At 36.9% G+C, this 17,285-nt stretch overlaps 1 protein-coding gene across 2 annotated transcripts in view; it reads right to left on the reverse strand.

Annotated features, from left to right (window-relative positions):
* Positions 1–799: 799 nt before the first annotated feature.
* CHEK1 (checkpoint kinase 1) overlaps positions 800–17,285 on the reverse strand; it is a 32,444-nt gene continuing 15,958 nt past the window's right edge. For both annotated transcript variants that reach the window (XM_038535489.1, XM_038535488.1), the window contains 8 exons: positions 14,935–15,123; positions 14,380–14,484; positions 10,816–10,911; positions 6,429–6,537; positions 6,065–6,242; positions 5,671–5,802; positions 2,883–2,984; positions 800–1,673 (listed from right to left, as the gene is read on the reverse strand). In XM_038535489.1, the coding sequence (XP_038391417.1) occupies positions 1,578–1,673; positions 2,883–2,984; positions 5,671–5,802; positions 6,065–6,242; positions 6,429–6,537; positions 10,816–10,911; positions 14,380–14,484; positions 14,935–15,123 (1,007 nt within the window). In that variant the 3' untranslated portion in view covers positions 800–1,577. The remainder of the gene's footprint in view (positions 1,674–2,882; positions 2,985–5,670; positions 5,803–6,064; positions 6,243–6,428; positions 6,538–10,815; positions 10,912–14,379; positions 14,485–14,934; positions 15,124–17,285) is intronic.

Genomic DNA, 17,285 nt, shown 5'->3' on the forward strand with positions numbered 1-17,285 from the left:
GGAGAGCTGAATGTAGCATTTATTGGAATTGGGAGAAACTTAGGAGGAACAGGTCAGAAGATAGGGACCAACAGCTGGTTTTGGTCACATGTTCACTATTAGTCAAGTGGAGATGTCAGCTTGGCTGGGTCTGTCAAGTCTGAAGCTCAAGGGGGGAGATCAAAGCTTAAGATAACTTTGTTTATGAGAGTTACTAATGATAATTTTCAAGAACAAAATTTTTCATATTTGAGAATTTACTAACTCAACCTTAGGAACCACCTAACCGTTCAAATTTTTTTCTCCTATGGTGTTAACACAATCACCAGTATAAACTAATAAGCGATAAACTCAAACCATAAAATTTCACCTTCTTAGGTTCAGACTAAGATGATCAATTTTATAAACTACCAAGAAAAAGGAATAGAGGTCCCAAACCTAATACATTCAAAAATTAATATAAAATTTTTTTAGGATTTTATTTATTTGAGAGCGAGATACACAGTGTGAGGGTGTGAGCAGGGGGAGCAGAGGGAGAGGGAGAAGCAGACTTTCTGATGAGCAGGAAGCCTGATGTGAGGCAAGATCTGGGACTCCAGGATCATGACCCGAACCTAAGCCAGATGCTTAATCAACTGAGCCACCCAGGAGACCCCAAAATTAATATAAATTTTATTAAAAGAACAGAGTCTTAGTAAATCTAATAGTAAAAGAATTAGGAATCAGATCTATTTCTCTCACAGCTTATTTACTTCTCCCTCCCTCTTTTATTCCTTACTACCTAGAAGCTTGGTTACCAAGAAGTCCACAGAGTTGGCTATTCATTTTCAAAATAGAATTTATTTCTGTAATAAAGAATTAAAATATGGCTGTGAAAGTAGAAAATAATATAGAAAAATATTTAAAATGTGCAATAGTAATTTTAGAGTAAAGGTAGTTAAGCATTAGAGTCCATGCTCAACTTCTACTTGAAAGACCAACCAGTATTTTATATATTAACTACACTGGAAAAAACATACCTAGCAATTTCAATTAACAGTTATACTCCAAAAACAGATTTATATACTTGGTAAGGCCCTTGTGAAAATATAAGTATAAATTTTGAGGATATATTTTTTGAAGTTGGCTTCACTTTATAGACTGATAAATCTACTGTCCAAAAGTCACAGGACTGCTTTTATTACTAATCCATCCATATAATTAAATCAACATAGAGGAAACACCTACTTTTTTGGATAAAACCAAATGTTCTGTTAACAATATGACAAGAATATCATCTTTCATTACAGTGGTATAAAAGTTGGTAAGTTCATGTATCCTCAAAGCTTGGTTTCCATTACATGGGTCTTTGGAAACTAAACACAGGATGAGAAATATCTAATGAATTCTATCCATCCATTCCCCAAAGCTTTACTTACAATGAAGATGTAAGGTATTGTTTGTATGAAGAACATACCAAAAAAATTCAAAGTGTTTGGCTAGAGGGAAGACAATTCTTCAGAGACTATTGTTTGCAGTTTGCAGAATAGGATAATCTTCTCTAGGAAGAATAATGTCAACATAGCAGCACTATATTCACCAGGAATCCAATGGATCTCTCATGTGGCAGGAAGCCAAACCTTCTGGCTGCTCACAACATCACTCAGCTTCCCTTTAATCTTCAGGAAGTGTCTCTTGAATTCTAATCCATCTCCCTATATTAGGAATAATATCCAAAAAATAATATCAAAAAAGAGACTGCCATAAAATCAAACTCTCTTTAGTGGCAAGTAGAGATAAACACCCTTAGATATGTCCAACTACAATTCCCTTCAAGTCCTCTTCTGAAGACTAAATATCCTAGAAGATATGGCTACATAAACAATTTCAACTTGATTTTGGGCCATCACTGTTCCCACCATACTGAGCGTAGAGAGGCAGAAACAATGGCATCTTATCTCTGTCCAGCATTGGTATCTATGTCTATGAACCTAAATCACTGTTTTCCATAGGTACTAGGGGTTTATAACCCAAAATTAAGCTACACAACTACATTGAAGTCTTGTCCAAATACTGTGGTAACAAAGCCAGTGATTCAGTTATGAGAAGAAATTCATTACACTAGGATCTTAATAATTTAATTTCATACTAAGCATCTGGACAATGCAGCAAATTTCCAATTTCAAAATGTGACCTAGTTCTCTAATCTCCTTTAGAACCATATACAGTATCTCAGGAAACATAGAGAACACTATTTTGCTCTTATATATCAAGGCCAAACTATAACCTCAGAACCAGTAATTTCTAAAGAAATAATCAGATATGTGAACAAGACTCTATGTATACAAATATTAATCACAGATTTACGTATGACAGATAAAGGTTAATTATATTGTACATTTTGACAAACATAATTGTTATTAAGATATATGTGGATTAAATAAGAAAAAGTTTAGAATGCTTTAAAATATTCAGGGTAATTACTGGTGGACAATATAACAGGATTATTTTTATTTTATTGTTACTTATTTACATTTTCTACAATAAAGCTTTTATAATAAGGAAAATGTCATTTGAAAAAAATCTGTATTTTAGAAGGATAATAACAAGAATGTTCAGAAAACTGAATGAGAAAAAGCAAGTTACCATATATTTACAAATGCCATGTATATACAAATATAATGCCATTAAAAAGAAATCTCTACATAAGAGCATTTCCATATAACACATACTAAAGAAGTAGTAAGACTACCATAATGAAATACAGTATAAAATCTCTCTATTCTCTCTGGATAAGTTTAAACTTGATTCTTATTTTATCCTTTATACATGTTTTCATATTTTTTAGGTTTCTTCAATGAACATGTAATACTTCTTTAATAACAGCAAAACAAATTTTTTTTAAAAAATGTTGTTTGACATACCTTAGAGAGCCGAAAGTCAACCAAGATCTTCTCATCCATTTCTACCAAATTCACTTTGAAAATCAGCTTATTGTTTCTCCTATCAGTTGTTGATACAGTAACCTAAGGCAATAAAAATAAGATTAGTGCAAATTACAAAAACATTTGTAAAACTTCTCATTTCAAGGAATGACCAAAAAAAATACACCAGTGTACCACAATTGTGCAACACTGGAACATAATGTTCTGGGAAAGAAGATGCTTAATACATATATTGCTGGTGGGAATCTGCAAAGGTGCAGCTGCTTTGGAAAACCACTTGGCAGCTCCTCAAAAAGTTAAACACAGATACTATATGCCTTAGTAATTCCATTAGCAAGTTATATACCTAAGAAATTGAAAACATATTGTTGTGAATTGAACTATGTCCCCTCAAAATTCATATGTTGAAGCCCTAGCCCCTCAGATTGTGACTGTATTTAAAGACTGGGCCTTTAAATAGGTAATAAGAGTTAAAATGAAACCACTTAGTGGGCTCTGATCCAATATGACTGATAGCTTTATAAGAAAAAAAAAAAAGTGCTGCCCGGGTTGCTCAGTGGTTTGGCACCTGCCTTTGGCCCAGGGCGTGATCCTAGAGACCTGGGATCAAGTCCCACGTGGGGCTCCCTGCATGGAGCTTGCTTCTCTCTCTGCCTATATCTCTGCCTCTCTTGAATAAATAAATTCTTTACAAAAAAAAAAATTTTAATAAAAAATTAGAATACAGAGAGAGAAAGATACCAGGTACACATGCACACAGAGGAAAGGCAAGATGAGGAGGCAGCAAGAGGCAGCATCTGAAAGCCATGAAGTGAGGCCTTAGAAGAAATCAATCCTGCCTGGGATGCCTGGGTGGCTCAGCAGTTCAGCATCTGCCTTTGGCTTAGGCCATGATCTCGGGTTCTGGGATCGAGTCCCACATCAGGCTCCCTGCATGGAGCCTGCTTCTCCTCTCTGCCTGTGTCTCTGCCTCTCTTTCTCTATGTATCTCTCATGAATGAATAAGTCAATAAATCCTCTTTTAAAAAAAGAAAAAGAAGTCAACCCTGCCGGCACCTTAATCTCAGACTTCAGTTTCTAGAATTGTGAGAAAATAAATTTCTGCTGTTTAAGCACCCAGTTTGGATATTTTGTTATGACAGCCCTGGCAGGCTAAAAACACATTAAGTTCATACAAAAAACTTGTACAAAAATGTTCTCAGCAGCATTATTCATAATAGACAAAAAGTAGAAACATCTCAAAAGTCCATTAACAAGTAAATGGATAAATAAAATATTCTATCCATATAATGTTGTATTCTATTATTCTCCCATAAAAAGGAATGAAGTACTGACAAATGTAAACAACATAGATTAACCTTGAAAACATTATGCTAAGTAAAAGATGACAGACACAAAAAGCCATTTATATAATTCCATTTATATGAAACATCCAGAATAGGCCATCTATAGGACAGAGAGTAAAGTGGCTGCCAGGAAATGAAGGGAAGAAAGAATAAGGAATGACTATTAATTCGTATGGAGTTTATTTTGGGGACGATGGAATGTTCTAGAATAAAATGACGATGGTACCACAATCTTGTGAATATACCAAAACCACTAAATTGTACACTTTAAAATAGCTAAAATGACGATTTTTAGGTTACCGTGAATTACATCTCAATATACCTACCTGATTAAAAAAAAAAAGTAAATTATCTACATAAGTGAGAGGAAAATCAGGCTGGTCTCAGATTTCTGCACAGTAACAATTTCCCCTAATTTTAATTTTGAAAGCTTACAAAGCTATTAAATAAATAAAAAAAAAACCCTGAAAGAATCACCAACTATATACCCTTTGTTGGTCTTATCAACCTAGATAAGTAGGTTTACTTGTCTTTTTTTTTCTTTTAGTTTTTCAAACAAGCTATACAAGACATACACTTCACTTCAACATGTTTCTCCTGTGAACAAAGATCCTCTTCTACAAAACTACAATATTATGATAACAACCAAGAAATTTGGCACTGATTCAAAAACATTATCTAATATAAAAACCATATTCAAATTTCCTCAATTGTTCCAATAATGTCTTTTATAGCTTTCACTTCTTTAAAACCATGATCTAGTAAAAGATCATGTCATTACATTATTTGTCAGGCCTCGTTAATACAGAATATTCGTCTAATTGTTTTTCATGCCATTAGGTTTTTGAAAAGCCTAAAGATGGACTAGAATTTCAGTATTACAAATATGCTATAATAATATAAAACAAAAATTGGTGGTGGGAGCAGGGGAGATAGAAGAAGTATGGGATTGTTAATGTATTCATCTTTCATAGAAGGTAATCTTTGTTACTCTTACAATTTAAGGACATACAGTTTTCAAGAACATGACTTGCGTCTCTTGATATTTTTTTTTTTTTTTTTTTTTTTTTTTTATTTATGATAGTCACAGAGAGAGAGAGAGAGAGAGAGAGGCAGAGACACAGGCAGAGGGAGAAGCAGGCTCCATGCACCGGGAGCCCGACGTGGGATTCGATCCCGGGTCTCCAGGATCGCGCCCTGGGCCAAAGGCAGGCGCCAAACCGCTGCGCCACCCAGGGATCCCGCGTCTCTTGATATTTTTAACAAACTTAAAGAAGACTTTCAATACTATTTCTTAAGGTAAGTAACATTTTACTTAAGTCTTTTAAATTCCAATTGCTTTTTTAAAAAATATATACTGATAATGATCATTTTTTACTCAAATATTTACATTTTTCTTCAGGAAAATCAATGAAACATACCTGATTCATACAACTCTTTTTCCACTGATAGCCCAATTTCTCACAAGTCTCTTTCAGGCATTGATAAGATTTGTCTGCATCCAATTTGGTAAAAAATCGTGTCATCCTTTTCACCAAGCGCTGCCAAGGGTTCTACATGTCAAACAGAGGAAACCTGAATAAATCTGGTATCACCAAAAGCAGTCATATCATAGCTATTGGGTCTGAAAATTTTTTTGTGTGACTAAAGATTCTTATATAGGAAAGCATCCTCTTATCTCTTCCTTAAAAAAAAATCTATATACGCACAATATTAATACTATATTTCTAAGATTTATACATTAAAACAAAAGCCTTTATGAGGAAAAAACTAGAAGTTTCTCATCATTTATTTGAAAAAACTAAATTCCCTTACCTGTGAGGATCCCGGGGTGCCAAGTAACTGACTATTCAGGAGCATATGATCAGGACATGTGGGTTGGGAAAAACTGATCCCTTGTACCAGCTTATCAATATATGAAGGGCTAGTGTCCCATACGGAAAGACCTGTCCGTGGTTCTGGCTGGGAACTGGAGTACTTCACATTTTCTTCACTGAGGCATTAAGATATGGGGAAAAATATATCTTTAGATAAAACCAATCAGGCCTTTCTTATATCACATTACCATTCTCACACTGATAAAAAATTACATTCATTATCAAGAAAAAATATATACATGCATTATTTTTATGGGAATATTACATACAATAATTATTTGGTCTTTATTGATTTATCTTACCTAGAGGCACTGTTCACTGGAGAGAAGTCCAAATTGGATTGAATGTGCTTAGAAAATCCACTAGGAGACTCTGATACACCACCTGAAGTGACTCGGGGCCTCTTTGCTCCTAAAAAAAGAAAACATAAATACAAATGTTTTTAAACCACATCTAAATCCATTTACTCAAAACAAAATAGTTATATGACAAATAGTGGCTCTCCATACATGATTGCATAAGAAATGTGGTCATCATAAACTTAGGAGGACTCCTGTGTCAAATTACACATTTCACAAATCCTGATTTGTATGTTGCCAGTGTGGGATTTCACAATAAAGTCATAATTTTATTTTATTTTTTTAAGATTTTATTTATTTGACAGAGATAGAGAGAGTGAACAAAAGCAGGAAAAGAGGCAGAGGGAGATGCAGGCTCCCTGCTAAGCAGGGAACCTGACACAGAGCTCAGGTGTCAGGACCAGGATCCAGAGATCATGACTAAGCTAAAGGCAGATGCTTAACCAACTGAGCCACCCAGGCACTCTCTCCCCTGGCAAAACTTTACTGAGAATAATTATTACAAAGAAAATGATGCCACTGTAACTTCTGTGGTTAATACCCTTAGCTGGATCCTCAATACTGATAGTCCTATGTTTTTCAGTCAGTTTCCTCTCCCTTTCTCCATAATGACTGCTTCAAAACTTCTACATTCTTATCAAATTCCCACAACCACCCACCCTCCAGTTCCTTATTACGTAGCACAGGATACCATCTCCCACTGCACAAAGAAAATAACGTCATTAGAAACTCCCTCAACTTGCCATTAATAAATCTGCCAATTTACTTGCATTGCGACTCATCCTTCCCTCCCTTCCATGCTCCCATCCAATGCCCATCCCTCTACTCATACCTGAACCCCATACCTTCCTATCTCTTCGGGGTCTTGATGCTCCTTCATTCCTTCTCTCTTATACCTTCAGCCTTTTTCCCTCTCAACTGGAACTGTCCCTAAACCATTTAAACACACTTATATTTAGCCAAACATTTTATTTATTAATTCCTTCATCCAAATATTTTAGTAAGCCTCCTATGGATCAGGCAGTAAGATGAGAGAAACAGCATGCTGGTATGCTGATGAGAAAGTTAATACAGAAAAATTAACAATGCAGGAGGAAGACTGAAGAATTGCTAGATAATGTCCCTGAGTAAGCAAAAGAGAACTGGGTCTCAAGTACAAGAGAAAGAGAGTTGGCTTATAACTGGAGCAATTTATTCATAGCAACAAAGAGAAAGCAGAGTATAGGAGCACAGAGGCAGCTGGTTAGGTGAGTGGAGGTGATGACTGAAGCCTGTAGAAGTTCCTTTGTGACTGTTTCCATTTCTCAGTGAAATAGGAAATGCTGTCACCAACTGAGAGTGAGGAGGGGAAAAGAGGCATTCAAAGTTGAAGGGGAAAAAAAAGTATATAAATGTGATTTAGGAGAGTGAGGCTGTCAAAGGAGTGGAGAAATGCATTATAACTGACTGGCAGAATTAAGGGCTCACTTGAGATTAGTGATCCTGAATTTAAAGTTAATATTCTGGTCCAAATGTGATCCGCTGTGCAGGTGTTAAGTGTACATAGGCAGAAAACTGGATTAAACTTGGGTTAGGTTTTGACCAGTAACCATGATGAAGAGCGAACAGGGCTGGAAAGCTGAAGCTGAATGTAAAGGAGTCATTATAATAACTGACCCTAGGATTTAAAGTAATGAGGATGGGATGCCTGGGTGGCTCAGCGGCTCAGAGTCTGCCTTTGGCTCAGGGCATGATCCCAGAGTCCCAGGATTGAGTCCCACATCCAGCTCTCTGCATGGAGCCTGCTTCTCCTCCCTCTTCCTGTGTGTCTCTCTCTGCCCTCCCCGCCCCGTGTGTGTCTCTCATGAATAAATAAAATATTTGAAAATAGTAATAATAAATAAAGTAATGAGGATGGAGCTAAGGACCTAGGGAGGGGGCAAATAAGAAATAGTGAAAAGGAAGTAGATTCGTGAATTGCATATCTAGGTAGGGTCAAAGGATTGCTGGAGTCAGGGAACTAGAGGAAACCAGGAAAATATAACAGTAGTCAAAGCAGGATGCTTAAAGAGACAATCCAGGAAATATAAGTTCAGAAAATTGGAAGGATCATCCAAATGAATATTTAAATTACCAAGAACCATGACAAAATGTACATCAAGAGTTGGAGAGAGTGATGATGTGACAAGAATTTTAATTGGAGGTTCAAAAGCTGACTGTAACAAGGATGGAACAGCGGGTGATAATCTGATATGAAATTCAAAATGAAGCAGGGGAGAAATGTGAGGAAAAGGCAGAAAGTGGCAACAAAGGACAAAAAGGATGCTTGCCCACTCTCAGATTCAAAGGTAGGAGAGTGTGGGAAAGAAAACAGCTACCACTGGAGGAAGCCTGTGTTCTCAAGGGAGAGCTGGATTCCTGTTAGAATAGAGTGAAAGGTAAAAGATGCATTCAGAGAATGCCTGGGTGGCTCAGCAGTTGAGCGCCTGCCTTCGGCCCAGGGCATGATCGTGGAGTCCCAGGATCAAGTTCCTCATCGGACTCCCTGCAAGGAGCCTGCTTCTCTCTCTGCCTATGTCTCTGCCTCTCTCTGTCCCTCATGCTCTCATGAATAAATAAAATCTTAAAAAAATAAAAGATGCATTCAGAGAAGAGTTAAAAACTCACTCATCTCTAGCCATTGTCCTCTTTCCTCTCATTCACAGCCAGAATGAGCTGTCTACACTCTGCTTCATTATCTCTCTTTTAGACTATAATCACTGTACTCGACAATTACTCCCACCTCTCCACCAAATCTGTTCCTGCCACAAACACAAATAACTACTGGGCAAACTTTTAGGCTTCATGTTATTAATTCATTAACAGTATCTGCTACTGTCATGCATTTTTTTCTCTTAGCCTCAATCCCTCCATATTCTCCTGATGTTCCCCCGCCCCATCTCTTTGGCTATTTTTCTGTTTTACTGGCCCTTACCTACCACTTAAATGTTGGCATTCCTTAAAGTTTCACATACTCAATTTCATCTACCAGTTTAAACTACCATCTATTTGCAGAGAACACCCAAATATTGAGATCTCATGCCTGGTCCTGTCTCCTCAGTTACACACATACACACGCACACACACACACAGCATACATCATCTCCTTTTTAGACAGTTTTTACTTCTAAAATTCCACATGTCCAAAATCAATAAAATTTCCCAATTCTGTTTTTCCTGAGTTATATCCTAGTAAATGGCACCACCATTTTCTGAGTTGGCCAACCCAGAAAGGAGTCATCCCAGACTCCTCATCCTCCTTCATTTTCCACATATAAACAATCACCAGTCTATCAATTGTAGACTGTAAATTTCTTTGGAATCTACCTCTTCCTTCCAAGCCCATTGCCACTAAAGCTCATGCAAGGTACCGTCTACTCACATCTAAGATCAAAAATGTCATAAACAATGAAAAAGAAAAAGCCAGAAAGATTTTTTTTAAGATTTTATTTATCTATTCATGATAGACATAGAGAGAGAGACAGAGACAGGCAGAGACACAGGCAGACGGAGAAGCAGGCTCCATACCAGGAGCCCGACATGGGTCTCGATCCCGGGACCCCAGGACCGCACCCTGGGCCGAAGGCAGGTGCCAAACCGCTGAGCCACCCAGGGATCCCCGCCAGAAAGATATTTTAAAACCAAGTATATGATGTTATTTCCTGGCTTAAAATCTCTTAAAAGCTTCCTCAATGGCCTTAAGTTAAAGCCCAAAATCCCAAATGTGGTTTACAAGGTCCCCCTCTACAATTTGGTCACTATCTACCTCTCTACCTTCATCTCAAACCTGTCTCCCTCTTCCTATTCTTTATTCACTCATTTACTCAACAAACATTTACTGAGAGCCTACAAGGTACCACACACCATGCTAACCACTGGTGACACCGTGATGAACAAGACAGACATGGTCCATGCCATACTGGCCTTCTTTCAAGTTCCTCAAATGTACCACCTTCCAAATTCCAAGACTCTCCAGAATGCTGCTTCCTCTGTTCCAAAGAAACTGTCACTCATCTTGCTAGTACTCATCTGGCTAGCTCCCCTTTAATCTTCAGACCTTAAATTTAATGTGATTTCCCCAGGAAGACAAGGTTTCTCTGTCATTTAAGACTTGGTCATACGCTTAGCTATAGTACTCTGACTTTCCATTTTATTAAAAACCGTAAAATTATTTTGTATTTCTCTTTTCCCTACTAGACATTATAACCAACCCGAGGACAGAGATAACAGCTATCTTGTGCTGTTGACTCGTGATACTGACTCAATTGCCTTTTCTTTCACAGAAAAAATACTTGTATTTTCAGGATATTACCTTTCTTGAGTGGTTTGTTGTACCATCTATCTTTTTTGATGTCTGGGATGGTAATCCTTACTGATGGATTCTCAACTAGGATTTTATGCAGCAAAGCTGAAATAAAAATATTAATACGATATTTACAAAATAGTCATGAGATTAGAATGCAACATTTACAAAATAGTCATGCAGATTAGAAACTTGTGCTGTGGAACATATTCTCTTTTAGTCTCTTTATATCCAAATACTTCTGGGCAAGAGAAAAAATAAGCTACTATATTATTGCTTTAATTTCATGTAATTGCTCTTTGCTACTGTCTATATCTTAGAATACCAGTTCGTAGATCTGATTCTCAGTTGTCTGCAAGTAAGCAGAGCAGGAGCCAGGTGGAAATGTTTCTTCGCGTGTGACACACATTAACAAAAAGATACAAAAACCCTCATCCGTTTTCAATACCAAACTCGTTCCAATATATCATGTTATGTCCTCACGCACACAGTTTTATAAAGAAAATTTACTTTCCAATAACTTTTTAAGAGATAATCATGTACGCAGCTATCATCCTAAAGTATCTTAACTATCTCGATGAAGAATTCATATATCTTCAAAAGCCAAAAAAAAATTTTTTAAAGATTTTATTTGAGAGAGAGAGAGAGAGAGAAAGCACAGAGGGACAGTGCAAGGGTAGGGGGAGAAGGAGATTCCCCACTGAGCAGGGAGCCTGATGCAGGGCTTGATCCCAGGACCCTGAGATTATGACTTGAGCTTAAGGCAGATGTTTAACTGATTGAACCACCCATAGGCTCCCCAAAATTATTATTATTATTTTTAAAGATTTTATTTATTCATGAGAGACACACACAGAGAGAGGCAAAGACACAGGCAGAGGGAGAAGCAGGCTCCATGCATGGAGCCTGACATGGGACTCGATCCTGGGTCTCCAGGATCACGCCAGGCTGAAGGCGGCTCTAAACTGCTGAGCCACCTGGGCTGCCCCCAAAATTATTTGCTAATGGGACAAAGATTTATACGAGAAACTGAAGCCATAAAAACACAGGGAATTTTTTTTTTTAAGTTAGGTCTAGGAAATATCTTTCCAAACATAACAATATAGTCAGAAAATTGCAAAGGACAAAATAATAGATTTGAATAAAAATATAAACTTCTGCATGTGAAAATAGCGTAAACAAAATAAAAATGCATGGCAAATTGTGAAAAACACTTGTAACTAAAAAAAAAAAAAAAAAAAAAAAAAAAAAACACTTGTAACTAATGCAAAGCTCTAATGACATTAATGTTTAAAAAAAAAACAACCCCATACAAAATAGTAAGAAAACCTCCCTGCCACAAGTGAGCAAAACAGATCATTCACAAAAATGGACAAAAAGCTAACAATGGATATACAACCTCACTGGTATTAAATTTAAAATAAGAAACAGTGAATATAGGGGTGCCTGGGTGGCTTAGCCAGTTAAGCAATCAACTTCGTTTCTGCTCAAGTTGTGATCTCAGAGTCCTGAGATGGAGCCCCATGTTGGGCTCCATGCTTAATGTCTGGCTAAGACACTCTCTATCCCTCCCCACTGCATGTGTGCACTGCATACGCTCTCTGGTCTAAAATAAATATATCTTAAAAAAAATTTTTTTTAATATAAACTAATGAAATTGTGAAGAAATGATACAAACTCTCTAAAAAGCAATTTGGCAGGGATCCCTGGGTGGCTCAGTGGTTTAGCACCTGCCTTTGGCCCAGGACATGATCCTGGAGTCCCGGGATCGAATCCCACATCAGGCTCCCTGCATGGGGCCTGCTTCTCCCTCTGCCTGTGTCTCTGCCTCTCTCTCTTCTCTTTGTGTCTCTCATGAATAAATAAATAAAATCTTAAAGAAAAACAAAAAATTAAAATTAAAAAAAATTAAAAAAAGAAAAGCAATTTGGCCAGGTAAACCGTAATAATTAAAAACTGCATATATCCCTGACACTTCTGGATTTGTTTAGTTTTAAGATTTTATTTATTTATTCATGAGAGACACAGAGAGAGAGAGAGGCAGAGACACAGGCAGAGGGAGAAGCAGGCTCCATGGAGGGAGCCCGACGTGGGACTCGATCCCAGGTCTCCAGGATTACGCCCTCGGCCAAAGGCAGGCACTAAACCACTGAGCCACCCAGGGATCCCTTGTTTTGTTTTTTAAAGGACTTTATTTTTTTTTCTGCTGATTTATTTATATTTTTAAAGATTTTATTTATTCATGTGAGATACAGAGAGAAAGAGGCAGAGACATATGCAGAGGGAGAAGCAGGCTCCATGCAGGGAGCCCGATGTGGGACTCGATCCCGGGACCGCAGGGTCACGACCTGAGCCTAAGGCAGACACTTAACTGCTGAGCCACCCAGGCATCCTGTGAATTTATTTTTTAATTAAGTGTATGTGCATTATGTGAATGATCATCATATTGCCTTCATAAGTGAAAATTTTTAAAATATATAAATCTCCAAAGAAAATGAATTGGATGAATAAGGTAAAATATACCCACACAGCATAATTCCATCCTTTAAAACAATGATGTTTTACAGCCTTTAAAAACAATGATGTAGACCTATAGTTATAGTCATGGAAGAATGTCCATGTCAACAGCATTAAGACAAAAAAACAGGTTATAAAATAGCGTATGTAGTGTGATCTCATTTTCTATAAAAACACAAATACTTATAAATAATATACATATGTAACAAATATTTGTAAAACATTTTTTTTGTTATTTTTTTAAAGATTTTATTTATTCATGAGAGACACAGAGAGAGAGGGGCAGAGACACAGGTAGAGAGAGAAGCAGGCTCCATGCAGGGAGCCCGACGTGTGACTTGAAGATGCTTAACCTCTGAGCCACCCAGGTGTCCCAACATTTTTACAATAAAGTATAGAACTGCATGTCAAAATATTAAAAGAAGCTATTTCTGAGTGCTGGGATTATACAGTTTTTTTTTAAATTATTATTTTCCAATCTATCTGCAAGGATTATGGATTACTTATGTGATTATTTAAAAGTTAAAAAGAGGGAAACTCTAAAAAACAACAACAACAACAACAACAAAAAAAAGAAAAGTAAAAGGGAAGCCATGGGGATCCCTGAGAGACTCAACAGTTTGGCACCTGCCTTTGGCCCGGAGCATGGTCCTGGAGTCCCGGGGATCAATTCTCACATCGGGCTCCCTGAATGGGGCCTGCTTCTCCCCCTGCCTGTGTCTCTGCCTCTCTCTCTCTGTGTGTCTCTCATGAATAAATAAATAAAATCTTAAAAAAAAAAAAAAAAAAAGAGGGAAGCCTGGGTGGCTCAGAGTTGTGTCTGCCCTTGCCTCAGGGCATGATCCTGGAGTCCCAGGATCAAGTCCTGATTTGGGCTCCCCCCGCAGGGAGCCAGCTTCTCCCTCTACCTATGTCTCTGCCTCTCTCTGTGTCTCTCATAAATAAATAAATAAAAATCTTTAAAAAAAAAATATGTATATAAAATGAAAAAATTCAAACATCACTAGGTTTCATTATATAAGAAATCAGTAGTTTCAATCAATATAACCCAGTTACCAAGAGGAGCTGAATCAATTTTTTTCCAAGGGTTAAGGTATGTTTTTTTTTCTTTCCAATCAGAATATTCTTGACAACTGTCACTGGGCTGGTCCCATGGTAATTCTAAAAAAGAAACAAGTCATGGTTTTCTGAGTATTCACATTATATAGTAAAGATTTTAAAGAAAAATAGTCAATGATGCAAATACTAGTCAATGATACAAATCCATTAAAAGTTTTCTCCAAATTAATTCAATATGTTTTTCAAACTAAGAATACCAACTCACAGAAATTTTAGAGGTATTTCAAAAACGGATGAACCACTTCCACCCACCCTGTTTCCAAACTTATTCACACGAATCTTAAAAGATTGCTATTGTGATATTTCATTTAAAAGGTATACATACCTCATTTTTAAAAAGCTTTGGGATTCCAAGTTCCAAATTAGTTATAAATAAAGTCACTATTAAAATATATATAAATATGGATTCTCTTGGTTTGTTTCATTTATTTTGGTATAATAAATCTGGCTTTCCATAGGACAAGAGTTTCACCATGATTAAATAGCTCTTACCTCCAGCCAACATTGCTGTAAGTACTATTCCACAGGACCAAACATCAACTGGTTCTGCATGAAATTCTTTTCTCTTTAGAAGTTCTGGAGCAACATAAGGTAAAGTACCACACATCTTGTTCAATAAACGTTCACGATTATTATGCCGAAACACTGTTGCCAAGCCAAAGTCAGAGATTTTGAGGTTATCTAAACAAAAGTAAAAATGAATGGCACTGGAATAAAATGTTTTATAAATATATATACTTAAAGGAATTAAGTTTTATTGGAAAATCACTGGTGTTACTTAAAACGTGTACAACTTTTCTACCTTAAAAGGACAAAAAAGTGTTTTTTTTTTTTAAACGATTTTACTTATTTGAAAGAGAACACAAGCAACAGGAGCAGCAGAGGGAAGAAAGGGAGAAGCAGGCTAGCCCTGAGCATACAGCCTGCGGCAGGGCTCAATCCCAGGACCATGACCTGAGCTGAAGGCAGACGATTAACCAACTGAGCCACCCACGTGCCCCAAAAAAGAAATTTTAAAAAAAGAAGAAATAAAATATATCACATAGCTAAAACTAGAAAAAGGCCGCCTCATCGCTTCTATTAAAAGAAAAATCATCAAATACACAAAACAGTGGACCAGGTTAAAGAAAGACACTGGAGTCAAAGGGGATTGCCCTTCTGGAGAATGAACACTATCTTAGGTTGAAAGCAGAGCCAGGGCCTTCAACAACTTGTACAGAGGGCAGGAAGGAGGGATCCCTGGGTGGCGCAGCGGTTTAGCACCTGCCTTTGGCCCAGGGCGCGATCCTGGAGACCCGGGATCGAATCCCATGTCAGGCTCCCGGTGCATGGAGCCTGCTTCTCCCTCTGCCTATGTCTCTGCCTCTCTCTCTCTCTCTCTCTGTGTGACTATCATAAATAAAATAATAATAATAATAATAAAAAAATAAATTTAAAAAAAAAAACAACAGAGGGCAGGAAGGAGACACCAATAACGTGACAAGTTCAACTTTCTCAGCAGCAAACAAAACCAGCTGGCAGAAGAAAATTATGTAAAGACATACAAAACCTAAAGATCCACAAAACACTAGAACTTCTTGTCAAAGTGGTCAAGTTTAGAAAAGAGAAACTGTGCAAAAAAATAAACCAGAAGAGCAAATTTACTCTAATTTCCCACTTTTAACACATGCAAACTACAGGCAGAACTTTCAATTTATCCTGTCCTTACTAAATATCTGCCATAACTGAGTGACACTGTGCTAGCCAATGCGGGTATATTTCTGAAAATTAACAACAGACAACTGCTGTGAAAGTTATGAAAATACAGAGCATTACAAGATCTTGCCTAATCTTAGGCAGGAGGGAAGACACCCCTCCCCCCCATTACCAAAGGTCAAATGGCACAACCTTTTTAGAGGGCAACCTGGCAATCTGGAAATTTGAAATATTCACTCTTTGAACTAGCAAGTCCCATTTCCAGGACCACAAATACCGAAATACTCCCTCAAATTCATAAGCATAAGGATATTCCTAGCAATATTATCTGTAAATAGCTTAAATATCCATCAATAAAGAAATGATAAAATTTTATTATACATATATACAATGAAAACTATGTTGGTAAGTAGTTTTTAAAAAAGGGTGCTTAAGTGGTTCAGCCAACTGAGTATCCAAGTCTTGGTTTCCTCTCAGGTCATGAGCTCCAGGTCCTAGAATCAAGCTCCATGTCCAGGTCTGCACTCAGTGCAGACTCTATTTGTCCCTCTCCTCTGCTCCCCTTCCCCTCCTCTCTCTCTCTCTGGAATAAATAAAATCTTTAAAAAAGAAAAAAAAAAGGATGTATCTATAGCGCTGACATGGAATAGGGTCTAAGTGGAAAAAAAAAAAAAAAAGGACGAATGTCATAGCAAATATCCATTAGAACATGACCCAATTTTTATATTGGGCCTGTGCACAAATTTAGAGAATAGACATTGCTTTCTATCTTTTTAAATCTAGAAACAACTTAAATATCCTAAAATAAGGGATTGATTCTCTGAAAATCAAGTATATCCACAGAATATAGTATGTAAGCCACTGATGATGTTTGCCTGCATTTGAATTGGGAGGTAGCTATGCAATTATCCTTTTAATATAATATAAATGCAAATACTATATTTAATATTAAATACATTGGTATTGCATATTTAATATATAAATAAATTTATATATAAATTTAATATACTTAAATTTATAATATAAATCATATATAACATGACACAATTATTTTAAGATTTTATTTATTTGTTCATGAGAAACCGAGAAAGAGAGGTAGAGACAAAGGAAGAGGAAGAAGCAGGCTCCCTGCAAGGACCCCAAGATCA

Source organism: Canis lupus, chromosome 5 (assembly GCF_011100685.1).
Source record: "Canis lupus familiaris isolate Mischka breed German Shepherd chromosome 5, alternate assembly UU_Cfam_GSD_1.0, whole genome shotgun sequence".
NCBI classification, from domain to species: domain Eukaryota; kingdom Metazoa; phylum Chordata; class Mammalia; order Carnivora; family Canidae; genus Canis; species Canis lupus.